General features: G+C 49.7%; 1 protein-coding gene across 2 annotated transcripts in view; it reads right to left on the bottom strand.

Moving 5' to 3' along the window:
- The window catches only part of UBASH3A (ubiquitin associated and SH3 domain containing A), a 35,389-nt gene that overhangs the window by 13,635 nt on the left and 9,281 nt on the right, over positions 1-12,473 (bottom strand). For both annotated transcript variants that reach the window (XM_032392613.1, XM_032392614.1), the window contains exons 5-7: positions 11,197-11,366; positions 10,279-10,487; positions 3,542-3,668 (exon numbers count right to left, since the gene is read on the bottom strand). In XM_032392613.1, coding sequence (XP_032248504.1) covers positions 3,542-3,668; positions 10,279-10,487; positions 11,197-11,366 — 506 coding nt within the window. The remainder of the gene's footprint in view (positions 1-3,541; positions 3,669-10,278; positions 10,488-11,196; positions 11,367-12,473) is intronic.

Raw genomic sequence — 12,473 nt, 5'->3', positions numbered from 1 at the left:
GCAACTTTTTATTTGCTAGGCATTATGACACTACCAAGGAAATGAAAAGCCATAGGAACATCCTATACCATACAGAGCACATCAACTTTTCTACCTTTGTGTTTCTTCCAAGTCCTTACCCCGGTCCTAGTCCCTCTAGGCAGCTGTAACAGAACACTACAGCCTGGGGGCTCATAAACAAGAGACATCTATTTCTTATAGTTGTGAAGGCTGGAAATTTGAGATCAGGGTGCCTACATGATTGGGCGAGGACCCTCTTCTGGGCCAACTTTCTGGGTCCTCACAGGGTGGAAGAGGCAAGGGGGCTCTGTGGGGTCCCTTGTATAAGGGCACTAATCCCATCATAGGAGTTCCACCCTCCTGACCTAACCACCTCCCAGAGTCCCCACCTCCTAATGCTAGTACATTGGTGGTTAGGATTTCAACATACGAATTTTGGGGGGACACAAACATTCAGACCAGAGCATCCCTCCATAGTGACTTCTTAGGACATTTTCTACATCCACACATATATGTTATCATATAATAGATATTACATATTTTCTCTCTATATAGATACTGCTGTTAGTATCCTTGGGGCCCAGCATATTGGGAGCATGCATGTCAGAGGCTGGGAAACAAGCTTCAGTTCACAGACTCCCCACTTAGGGAGCTTTGGATCTCTTTGGGACCGAGGGACAAACATGGAAAGATGAGTCATAAAAGAGGATGAGATGAGATGAGAGGCAGAGCTGACAGTACCTGCCATAGGAGGTGGGCTGAGGGGACTTCAGGTCGGACATGGAACTTGGTCATGCCTGGAGCCAAGATCACAAGGGATGGATGGGCCAAGGTCACCAAGATGGACAGGCCAAGGTCACTGGGATGGATGGGTTACAGTAACCAGGGATGGATAGGCCAAGCTCATCAGGGATGGCCGGAATGAGAAGGGCATCCGGGCAGGAGGCAGCTCTAGCTGCTGGTCTGCTTGTCCTTGCCTAGCTCCTTTTCCTTAAGCGGACCCTTTGCTCCCACTTCCCATCTTTGGCCCCACAGGCAAACACACACCTTCTAAGACAGAGCTCCAAAGGGAAGTTCATCTTGTTGTCTCACAATCGTGAAGTATGGCTGATGCCTGTTGGCACCAGGATGGCTTTCCCCAGGAGAATGGATATTAAAATATCTCATCCCCTGGCCCTGTCAAGGGCTGATCTGCAAGCAGATTGCAAGACACACATGGGCTCCCAGCCTTAGTCTGCTTATTGACAATCTCCAAGTACTGTCAATGCATTGGGCTAAGGTTTTGAATTTACAGCATTTTCTTCCCTGGAGTTGCTGAGAGCATTTGAAATTCTAAATGGAGAGCTTTGCAACAGGAATATTAAGATAAAGTGCAAAGCCCTTGGGGAGTGGAATGGCTTCGCTCCTGGGGCCTAGGGGACACCAGGACCGTATTGCCTCTTTAGACATGAGAGGCCCGGGGGCTGCTGTAGCCAAGCATCACCACCTGGGGACTTTAAGCAAAAGATGGTTTCAGTTTAGAGGCTAGAATTCCAAAATCACGGTGTCAGCAGGGCCACTCCCTCTGAGGTCCTAGGGAAGGATCCTTCCTGGCTTTCTCAGCTCCTGGAGCCCTAGCAGTCCTTGGCCTCGGCTGAGACACTCCAGTCTCTGCCCCAACACTCACATGGCCTCCTTTTCTGTGTATCTGTGGTCTCTCCTCTTCCCTGTGGATCACATATCCTGTTGGTGTTTCCTAGCAGCAGCTGTGATTGGATTTAGGGCCCATGGGATGCTCCCCATCAAGACCCTTAACTCAGCCCTCAGACAAAGACACTCTTCCTCATAAGAGAACACTGGCAAATTCCAGGGACCTGGACCTCATATCTTTGGGGCCGTTCTTCAGTCTACTAGCATCTGTGTATGAAAGCTGATGCCACAGTCTTCTTTTCCTACCACACGGAGGGGTGAGCTCAGACCAGGCAAGGAGGGCCCGGCTCACAGGGAGATGTCTGTAAGGCTTTCACCCATTCAAAGCTGCAGCGAGTTCAGATGCAGGCCGAGCTATGAGCTGACCCTTCCATTCCAGCATCCTGTCCTCCATCTGGAAAGGGGGGCATGGCCTTAGGGAGCCCCATCCCAGTCCATGCCTACTCCCCTGCACCCCACTAAGGGGGCTGAGTCCAGCTTTCGCTGTGCCTTCCAGAGTCTGGGCAGCCTGGGTAGGGGTAGTTTTTGTCCACCTCTGGCTCCTGGCCAGCAGCTACTCAGCCCGGGCTGTTCCCTCCGACTAAAGACCTGTCTAATGGGGATGCTCCGTGGCCTTCCCAGTCCCAGCATCCTGTGTTCAGCTCCTGTCTGGACCAAGCCCACCCTAGCCTGGAGGGCTGGTGGCTTCTTGGGGGAAGGAAAGTGAGCTTTGGATTTAGGGCAATTGGCTCATGAGTCCTGATCAGGGCCTTCATTAGGTCATTCCGTGATTTATCCAATGAGATTTATGAGCCAAGCCCCCAGCAGGTGCTGAGGACACAGGGACGAGCCTGACATCATGGCCCTACCTCTGTATAGGGACAGACTCTCAGCACTGAGGGCCTGGCCTGCGATGGCACCTTGTCCCATGTAACCCTCCAAAACAACAAGTTCGGGGGTGCTTAGATGCCTGAGTGCCCCTTGCAAGCTTCCTACCTTCCATAAGTCTCAGTCTTCAGATCTGTGAAATGGGGACTAACATCTCCCATGCAGTTGGAGGTGGCTAGGCTGAAATCCTAATGTGATGTGGGGGCACAGGACGCAGGACATGGAGGGACCACTTCGGAAATGACGCAACAGAGAGGCATCTCCACTGAAGTGGGAAGTGGTCAAGGGTTAGTTGCAGGAATGCCCTGCCCCCTGGGGGTTCCTGCGTAAGGGACCAGAGGGCCAGGCTGCCCACCACCCAGACAGCGCCAGGGCCACCATGTCACTTGTTTGCTTTGGGGGAGGGGCTGCCTGCTCCCTGGAGGCCCTGCGGGCAGCCTTCACTCCTGAACGTGCCCCATGCAGGTGGCAGGACTCACGTGCCCCTGCTGTGCCCCAGAGCCTGGCCCTGCGGCTGCTGGCCCTCTGGGTTACCAAGTACCAGCCCCCTTCTTTCTCCTAGAACTGACTTGAAAGACCCCCATCTTTGGGGGGCTTGGGGGAGGTGATTTCTCCAGGTCACACAGCATGCTGATGAGATAATTGGTGTAGGAGTCTGGGATTCTGGGCAGGGCTGTGTCCCCACATCTTCCCTGCCCCATGCCCTGACGCCGTGACCACCTGAGTTACAGACACATGCTACATGGTCTTGCAACGTCCAGAAGGCTGGCTTCAGGGGCTTACAGCCTGGCTCACAGCTAAGGGGCGTCTACCCTCTGCCCCAGGGTGGACGGAGCAGTGTGGCCTGTGTCTGAGCAATGAGGGGCAGAGCCTCTTGCCGAGCAACCCGGCTCTGTAGCTGTACTTGAGGGGCCAAGTCTACCATGGAGTTAATTTAAAGTGTGGCTTCCCTTTACTCATCTTATCAAGCAGGGAATCCTGTCACCTGTAAAGCCTGGATGCTGCTAATGTCCCTTGGCGTCTGTGAAGGGTAGAGCTCCCCATTTCGCTGGCTGCTGGCCTCACCGTCCTTCCTGGAGATCAGGTCCATGGCCAGGCTGAAGGTGTAGGTCCTGCGGGAGAAGAAACGAGTGTGCTCTTGTCATGAAGACATTGGAAAGCAACTGTCTGCATCTGGTCGTGCATGTGCATGGGGACCCATGTGACAAGATGGGCAGGGAAGGTCATTGTTGAGGACGAAACACAACCGTGTGTTCAAAGAGCCCCGTGCTCAGCACATAACAAGTCCTGAGTAAATCCCATTATGGGCTGAATCACGTCCCCTTGACATTTAGAGTCCTGACCCCCAGCACCTCAGAGTATGACTTTATTGGAAACAGGGAGTTTAAAGAGGTAAATAAGGTAAAAGGAGGCCAGTAGGGTGACCCACTTCTATCTTATAAGAAGAGACTAGAAGGTACAGAGAAAACACCAAGGATGCTGGCCTAGAGGACAGACCATGAAGAGGCACCAGGAAGGTGGCCATCTTACACACCTAAGAGAAAGGGCCACTGGAGAAACCAGCCCTGCCCACACCCTGATCTTGGACTTAAAGCCTTCGGTCATGAGGGAAGAGATGTCTGTTGTTTAAGACCCAGGCTGGGGGCGCCTGGGTGGCTCAGTCGTTAAGCGTCTGCCTTCGGCTCAGGTCATGATCCCAGGGTTCTGGGATCGAGCCCCGTATCGGGCTCCCTGCTCAGTGGGAAGCCTGCTTCTCCCTCTCCCACTCCCCCTGCTGGTGTTCCCTCTCTTGCTGTGTCTCTCTCTGTCAAATAAATAAATAAAATCTTAAAAAAAAAAAAAAAAGACCCCAGGCTGGCGTACGTGGTACGTGGCCCAGGCAAACTAGTCCACCATCTGCATAGATTTACCTTCTGAAATAGCCAAAGGTGTGAGGATAGATGTGGGATGCAAGAATGAACAAGCAGTCAAGAGACACATTAAGATCTAGGGAAACACATAGGAAAGGGTATTTAGTGGGATGGCTGGTAAAACAGGACCCGAGGAGTTGCAGGTGGTGAGGAAATTGCCACCTGTCCACGGGACCAAGAAAGATGCCGTGAGGTGGGCACACATTCAGGAGGTCTGGGAAGGATGGAGGGAGAAGATCACAGCTAACTAGAGTCATGTGAGCTCCAGGACATGAGGGGGATCGAGTGTGTCTGGAAGGAACAGGGGGAGGGCCCAGAGGAGAAGAGTGAATGGTCACTTACATCCTCCAAGAACAAGCAAATGGCCAAGTTCCCCAGGGGAAATTCACTTTATGAAAGGGGAGATCATCTTTATAAATTCTATTTTAAAATAATCTATAATCAACACCCCAAAACTAAATAATCCAATTAAAAACGGGCAGAAGGCATGAACAGACATTTCTCCAAAGAAGACATCCAGATGGCCAACGGACGCATGAAAAGATGCTCAGCATCACTCGTCATCAGGGTAATTATCTCCCCTCGTAATATTTATTTTTCAAAGTTTTGTCAGCTCCTCTCCCGTTTATTCTCCCAGATACACTTTTCAACCATTCACTGAAGTTCCAGCAAATGATCCCGTTGGGATTTTTCCTGGCATTTCATTAAACATGAAGGTTCAATGAATCCAGGAGGAATCGATACATTCACGATTCATCTTCCTCAGTCGTGAACGTGGTGTGTTTCTACGTCCTCAGCCCGTGTGTGAATATTAGCGTTTCCCCCGTAGACACTTCATGTTCTGGATTCTCCCGCAACTACCGCTGGCCCCAGCTGTCCATGCTGAGACCGGACCAGGGCCAGAGCCAGGGGCACCTCGGGAGCGTTTGCCCTGCACCCCAGCCTCCGGGCACCAGCCTTCCATCGCCACCAACTCGTGCCTCGGACCATTCATGCCCCCATGGTGTTTCAATTTGGTGAACGCACTTCTCAAACTGTCTGCAAGTTGTACCTTTTCTTTTCAGATTGTCACCCCCCCGTGTTGTGCTGGAAACTCCCATTGGCGGGATCCAGCTCACGTAGATTTCCTTTGCTCACATATTCTCAGTGTCAGAGGCTAGCTCCCGAGAGCTGTGGGCTGTAGCTGGCCATAAGTGGACCAAGAACACTGGTGTCCACATCCAAACCATTGACATTTCCCTCCTCCCGGGGCAGAGGCCCTATTTACAGTCTCCTATTGACAAAGGAAACGTCGGTGGGTTTCCTCTTCCTGAGGATGAGGCAGGGCCCGCACCCTGCCCGAGCCTCCCCTCGCACACAACAGAGCCTCCTTATCTATAAATAGCATCTGTAAAGTCTACAGTTAGAGAGAAAACCAAATTGTTTTTTTCTTGTCTTTCAAATGAAATATAATCAAGATGCCAGTGAGAGGAGAAAGGAAAGATCTTAACGTTTAAATATTTCTGATCTTCTCTTGGGAGAACTACTTAATGGTCAACTTACGCCACAGAAGTAGATGGGTTTAAATTCTCCCTGGCTTTTGAAAGGGGCATAGCTGCAGTCCGTGGGGTTGTATGGACCACATCCCCATATTAGATTCCTGGGGCGGCCGTAACAAGGCACCACAGACTGGGCAGCTGAGACAACAGACATGTATTGTCCCTGTCCTGGAGTCTGAGTTCTGAGGTCCAGGCGTGGGCAGGGCTGGCTCCCCACGAGGCCCCTCTCTTAGGTGTGTGGACACCCTACTCTCCCATGTCCTCATGCGGTTTCCCTCTGTGCTTGTCTGCTTCCTGATCTCCTCCTCTCTTAGGGACATGGGTCAGATTGCATGGGGGCCACTCTAGTGACCTCATTCTTCTTTAATCCCCTCCGTAGAGACCCCATCTCTACAGTCACATTCTGGGGTGCTGGGGGCCAGGACTTCAACATAGGGAATCTGAGGCAGACAGAATTCAGCCCACAACAGCACCTTTATTATGTCTGAGGTACTTGCCACCAACTTGCTCTGCGGTTTTGGAAATTACTGGACCGGTACGGCTTCAGTGTGGAAAGTCTTCTCATCACGGCCAGAAGACAAACTGTTCTCTAAGCTATAACACTCACGGCCTCTCCACTCTTTGTTCTAGAGTATGCTACATACGTTCTTCTATGTGGAGCACTGAGAGCCACTGTGATTCATGAAGACGTTCTCCCATTGTATCCCCCTGGTCACCTCTCATCTTCTTAAAGGTCACGGACAGATATTGGGGTGTGATTTTGTCATGCAGTGAATCCAAAGCCTCCTGGAACCATTGAAAAAAGGCTGAAGTTGAATTGGTGATGGGCTGATGGGTGGTGGATATTTCAGTGGCCGAGCAGAACAGCATGGCTGCAAACTCAAACGTGTCCCTTCTGGCAGGTAGGGGCTCCTCCCGGTGCAAGTGCACATCTGTCCTTGGGCACCGGAAGGCCAGCAGGCTGCACATGCCACATATCAGTCCTGCAGCCCACGCAGTCTGAGGTATGTACATGTCTGCCCACGGCAAGCTAGTCTTTGGATGGTGCCACCAGACCACATTTCCCTCTACTCAACAGTCTAGTGATGTGTCCAGCCATTCAAGGATCATCTTCTAACTTAAAAAGCTTTAGGGGCTTAATAAAGTACACTTTTGGCAGTTCTAGAAGACTCTGCCAGGAGGACTGAGTCTGACGGCAGTGCTGGCTATCGGCCCAAGGGTCCATAACCACATGTCTCAGTTTGTCAGGATGTCTTGCTGCTCCCTCAGGGAGGATGGGGGTGCTTCCAAAACATGGCCAATTGAACACCCCATCGCTGAGCCTACTACTTAGTTTTCTCTCTTTTTGTGGCAATTTTTCTTGGTATTTATTAATTCATAAGGGAAACTTGTCTTGTCCTTAGGAAGAATAGTCCCACCAATGTCAGGCTTAAAGGCTAGACTGGTTATGCTGGTCACAGGTGGTTGACAGATTAATTGTGAAGCCAAAAATATAATAACCACAAACTCGTCTCCTACAGAGTCTTTACCGTGTATTCTAGAAACATCCGGGTTTGCCAGTTGCCTGGTGGCAGTGAAGCTCTCCCATCCTGAGCGGGGAGTGGAGGACCTACCCTGCCCCTTCTGGAACTCAGTCAGTTGGGGTGTAACCAGCATCTCCTGATTTCCTTAAAGCATTCATGGGACCTGGTGACAGACAGAGCTGGTTCTCAAGGGAAACAAGTGCTTCCTTAATAAGTGCGACTTCATCCGACCTCCCCACCTCCCTGGGCCAGAGTGTGCTCAGCTTTCCAGGACAGGGGGCTGCATTGGATTAGCTCTGCAGTCCCTTGGGGCACCAATGTGACTTTGTGGTAGCCCACAGGACCCATAGCCATGTGTACCCTGAGAAAATGGTGCTTCTCCAGATGACTGGTCTACTGCACCTGGAATGACTGTGCTCATTTTGTGGAAACTGTGTCCCTTTTTGCATCGGGTGTGGGAAGGCAGGGATCGCCCAACATGCATGGTGCGTGCAACCCCAGCCCTGGATTTATCTGACTTCTCCTGTTTATTCTCTCTTTGACCTGATGTCCTCATATTCTTTTCTTTAAATTTAAAATGGGTAAATTTATATTTTGAATAAGTAATGCATATATATGGTTCCAATATTTACAAATCATGGACGGTAGAGAGCAAAGTCTCCTTCCCAAGTCCTCTTCCTTCTCCCGGCCCCTCCCCTAGCCCCCGGGGCACCACTGTTGGAAGTTTCTAGAGATGCTCCTTTCCAGGGATCTTTTAGGCACAAGCATGCGTATAAATACACATCACACATATACATGTGCAGACAGTCATGTTTCACTTCCCCCTTCCCCCCAAACAGTTCCGTACTACCACAGTGTTCTGCAGCCTGTCTCAGATCTTTTCACATCAGCACCTAAATTACTTCCAAGTGACCATTTTTTAAACACAGCAAGTATTCCATTGTATGGATGTATTCTAACTTATTTCACAAATACATTATTTCATAATTGCATGATCTCTTTTACAGACCATTTAGGTCATGGTGGAAAGCATACACACACCCTTTTCCGGTTATCCAATCAAACGCTGAACAGCGTGCCACGCTGTGCAGAGATTTCGTAGATGCCCTTAAGGTCCCTGGTCAGCTGACTTTAACTTAGTCCCAAGGGAGATTATCTTGTGTGGGCCTGACTTATTCAGTTGGAAGGTCTTTAAAAAAGGTTTAGGGCTTCCCTGACCTCAGAGATTCCAAGTAGAGAGCAGAGAGTAAGTAGAGAGTAGAGAGCAACTGCTCTCCCATCTGCCTGGGGAGTCCTTCCCGATTGTCACACGGAGACAAGCATTTCAATCACCATGGTTTCCAGCAGCTGTGTTCCCTTTCCTCCCTCCTTCGCCCCAACTGTGTCACATAGCACTTCCTTGTAATAAACACTTAAATGGATGTGTATATACGTGGTGTGTAACATATACATATATTACAATATAAATAATATGACATAAATAGAAACTATTATATTATTATGAAATCATTTTTGTATATTAACTATAAAATACTATATATTTTAGAAATGTATTCATATTATATATGTATAAAATATATACAATAATATATATATATAAATTACTATTCTGCTATTCTGGTTCTCTGGCTAAACCTTAACTGACCCTGAATTTGGGATCAGGAGTGGGGTGCTGCTGGGACAAATGCCTAAAATATGGGAGCAGCTCTGGGACTGAGCAGTGGGTGGAGGTGGGGAGAATTTTGAGAAACTCGATAAAGAAACTACTTTGGACAGACTGTTTGTGGTAATATGGATGCTGGGAGAATCAGGAAGGAGTCAGATACACGTTACAGGAAATTGGAGGAAGGGGGATCCTTACCATGTAGTGGCAAAAAGTTTAGTGAAATTGTTGGTGGAGAGGAGAACCTATAAGCAGTGAAGTTGGTGGTGTAGCTAAGAGTATTTCCAAGCACAGTGTTAAAGGTGTGGCCTGTTTTATTCTTCTTGCTCCTAGTGACACATGTGAGGAAAGAGATTAATTGAGGGAAGAAAATTGAACAAAAGGAACCAAGACCTGATGATTCTGAGCAACCTCAGCCTCCTAGACGATGCTAGAAATGCTCAAGTGAAGAGATTCTCCAGCTGAACATGAAGAAGCAAGCCACCAGGAGCCTTACAGTTTCTAGGAAATGAGTTCTGCCAACACCACGTGAACTCAGGAGAGGACCCTGAGCTTCAGATGAGACCCCAGCCCCCGCCCAAACCTGACTGCAGCCTTGGGAGACCCCGAGCTAAGCCACGCCCAGACTCCTGATGCATGAAAACTAGGAGATAATGAACGTGTGTTGCTTTAGCTGGGAAGTTTGTGGTCATCTGCTGTAGAGCAATGCAAAACTAGTCATGCATCTTAGGACTTTACAGTTGACACACTGCGCAGAAAGATAAATAAAGCCAAGCTTAGGATCTCTGATTATGATCTCTTACGCCCATAATAAGGTGGTGGTTTTTGTAGTTGTTTTGGGATTATGATCTCAGAAGCCCAATAGAGTAATTCACGTTTTCTGAATATTATCAGCAGAAACCATGAATCGACCAAGATATTAACTGTATACCTGCAGGGATAATGTTGCCGGCATGGAGAAGGCAATTTTTACCCATGATGGAATGGTCTAGAAGCATACAAATATGGCAACCGCTGTTTTCATTGGGACGTTCTTGGACACTAACTCAGGGAGAGATGTTTGGGTGGCCGCTAGAGGCCGCACTCACCTGTGCTTAACCCAGGTATCAGACTCGCTGGCTTGCTCCGTGTAGTTCTCAGGTAGGAAGCCTCGGCAGCCTGTCCGCTGGGAGATCCCAATCACCCAGCCCTCGCTGGCTTCCTCCTGCTGAGTGGGGTCCACGAAGATGTAGTCGCCAGGACTTAGTGTAAGCTCGTCCACGTTCTGAGGTTTGTACTGGAAGAGGGCCCTGAGGGTCTGGAAAAGACGCAAGTGTTTTCCTTGAAGGCACTCCAAGGCCTTTGTCTGATGATAGATAGTAGCATATATGAGAATATGGCCCAGAATTCTTGGGATCGGTTTGGAAATGAATTCTGGTGTCTATCTATCTATCATCTATCTATCTATCTATCTATCATCTATCTATCATCTATCTCTTATCACTATTTACTGGTCTCTAATATGAAAGATCTTAGAGCATATTTAGACTTTCACATCCACCTTCCTTGGCATGAGATTATTTATAGCTTCTCATACAACATGGAACATGGTGGATTTATTCATGCTAATTCCATGGGTCTGAAAGGGAGCACTGCCTACTTTCCATGTAAGCTAATCAATTTGCGGGGAGGAAGTCTTGCAATGAGGCTTCATTGAAATCATCATTTAAACAAATTAATAAGCAATACAACATATTTGTAAATTTTTGCAACAGTCCATTTTTTACTGCCAACAATGCTACCATTGCTTTTTCCAATTTTTTTTTTTTTGTGTCTGCAACTCATATATAAAAGAATGCTAGTTCCAAATTGCACAAAAGGGGGAATGATTTAAAAAACAATAGACGGTCTTCCTTTTCCTGAAATACCTCCAGAGGAGGGCTCCTGGGGGTCAGTGCTCTGCCGGTGGGAACCATTTGTTCCCATGGGCTGCTCTGGGCGAGGCTCCTAGGCCTGGGTTTGCTCACCTGGTAGTGCACGAAGCGCATGTCTCGGGAGTAGAGCACTGCGGTCCACTGGCAGCTGTGGCCCGGGTGGATGGCTCTGGCCAGCTGCTCTAGTGTCCTCTGGTGGTGGGGGTAGAACTTGTGGGCCAAGGTCAGATGCAGCTGCTTGGTGCAAGGCTTCACGGTGCAGTCTGTGAGATCAGGTAAACACAGGGATGATGGGTGCTTTAACCCACACCATCGGCACTGCATTTCCAGGATGGCCACGCACCCAGGATGGCCACGCACCCAGGAGGGGTGGTGCAAAGCTTTTCTGCATGGTGCTTCCTGCCTCCGCCCACTCCTTCCCCCTGGGCACTGGGGCTTTCTTGGTAAGGCAAGGACTCCCCCCAGACTGTGTAGTCTCCAGAGTTCAGCTTACAGAGGGGATGGTTGGGTACTGCAGATCTTACAAGGAGCAGGAAAGAGGAGGGGTAGAGATATGGGTTGGGGGTGTTTGGAGCCTGTGGATTTGCTAGCTGGTTGCCCAAACAGTTGACTAAAATGGATGCAGTAAACAGCTTCTCCTTCATTCCCTCGGTGTGCACATTACGCATTGGCCTGGACTGGTAGCCCGGCGCTCTAGCTCAATGGGGTTTGGTTCAGCCTCAGAGTCTCAGGAAGAAAACCCCACAGGCAATGCAGCTGTGTCAAACACGACAGCATCTCTACTATTTCGCTCCCTTCGGTGAAGCAGGAAGCCCTCGGAGCAGCCAGCCCCTGGTCTTTCTGGCTGGCCTCTGCCCTGGTGGCCCCAGCCCTCCCGGTCCTCATTCCTGAGCCCTGACGTCGGCCAGGTTCTGCTTTCAGCTGGGCCACAAAGGAGTGCGTGTTCCGGGGAGGCAGAGACCGACGGGAACACACAGATTTGGTATTAGGTAGACCTGCTTCTGGTGGGTGACCTTGGGAGCATCTTGGCCTGACTCAGCTTTCGTTCTGACGGCAACAGCTTGGGGACAGTGACTACCACCTGCTGAGGCTGCACTGAAACCAGTCTCTTCGTTCACATCTCTGGGCGTCTTTTAGTAAATACTGGTTACCTGCCACCCCTCCCATGGGCAACCCATACAGCAGACAGGATTGGGGGTTTTCCCCTGGAAAATGTCACCAATGTTGCAGTCGCTTCCTGGACCCAGACCCGCCAGCCCCACCGATGTCTCCCATCCCCTACACCAGCCTTTAGCAGCAAACAAGAAACTGTCGAGGTGAGAAGCTGAAATTGAGACTGTGTGTGGGTGGTGGGGAAATTCCTTCTTTAG

Source organism: Phoca vitulina, unplaced genomic scaffold (genome assembly GCF_004348235.1).
Source record: "Phoca vitulina isolate PV1807 unplaced genomic scaffold, GSC_HSeal_1.0 scaffold68, whole genome shotgun sequence".
NCBI classification, from domain to species: Eukaryota; Metazoa; Chordata; class Mammalia; order Carnivora; family Phocidae; genus Phoca; species Phoca vitulina.
This window is presented reverse-complemented; position numbering and strand designations above follow the sequence as displayed.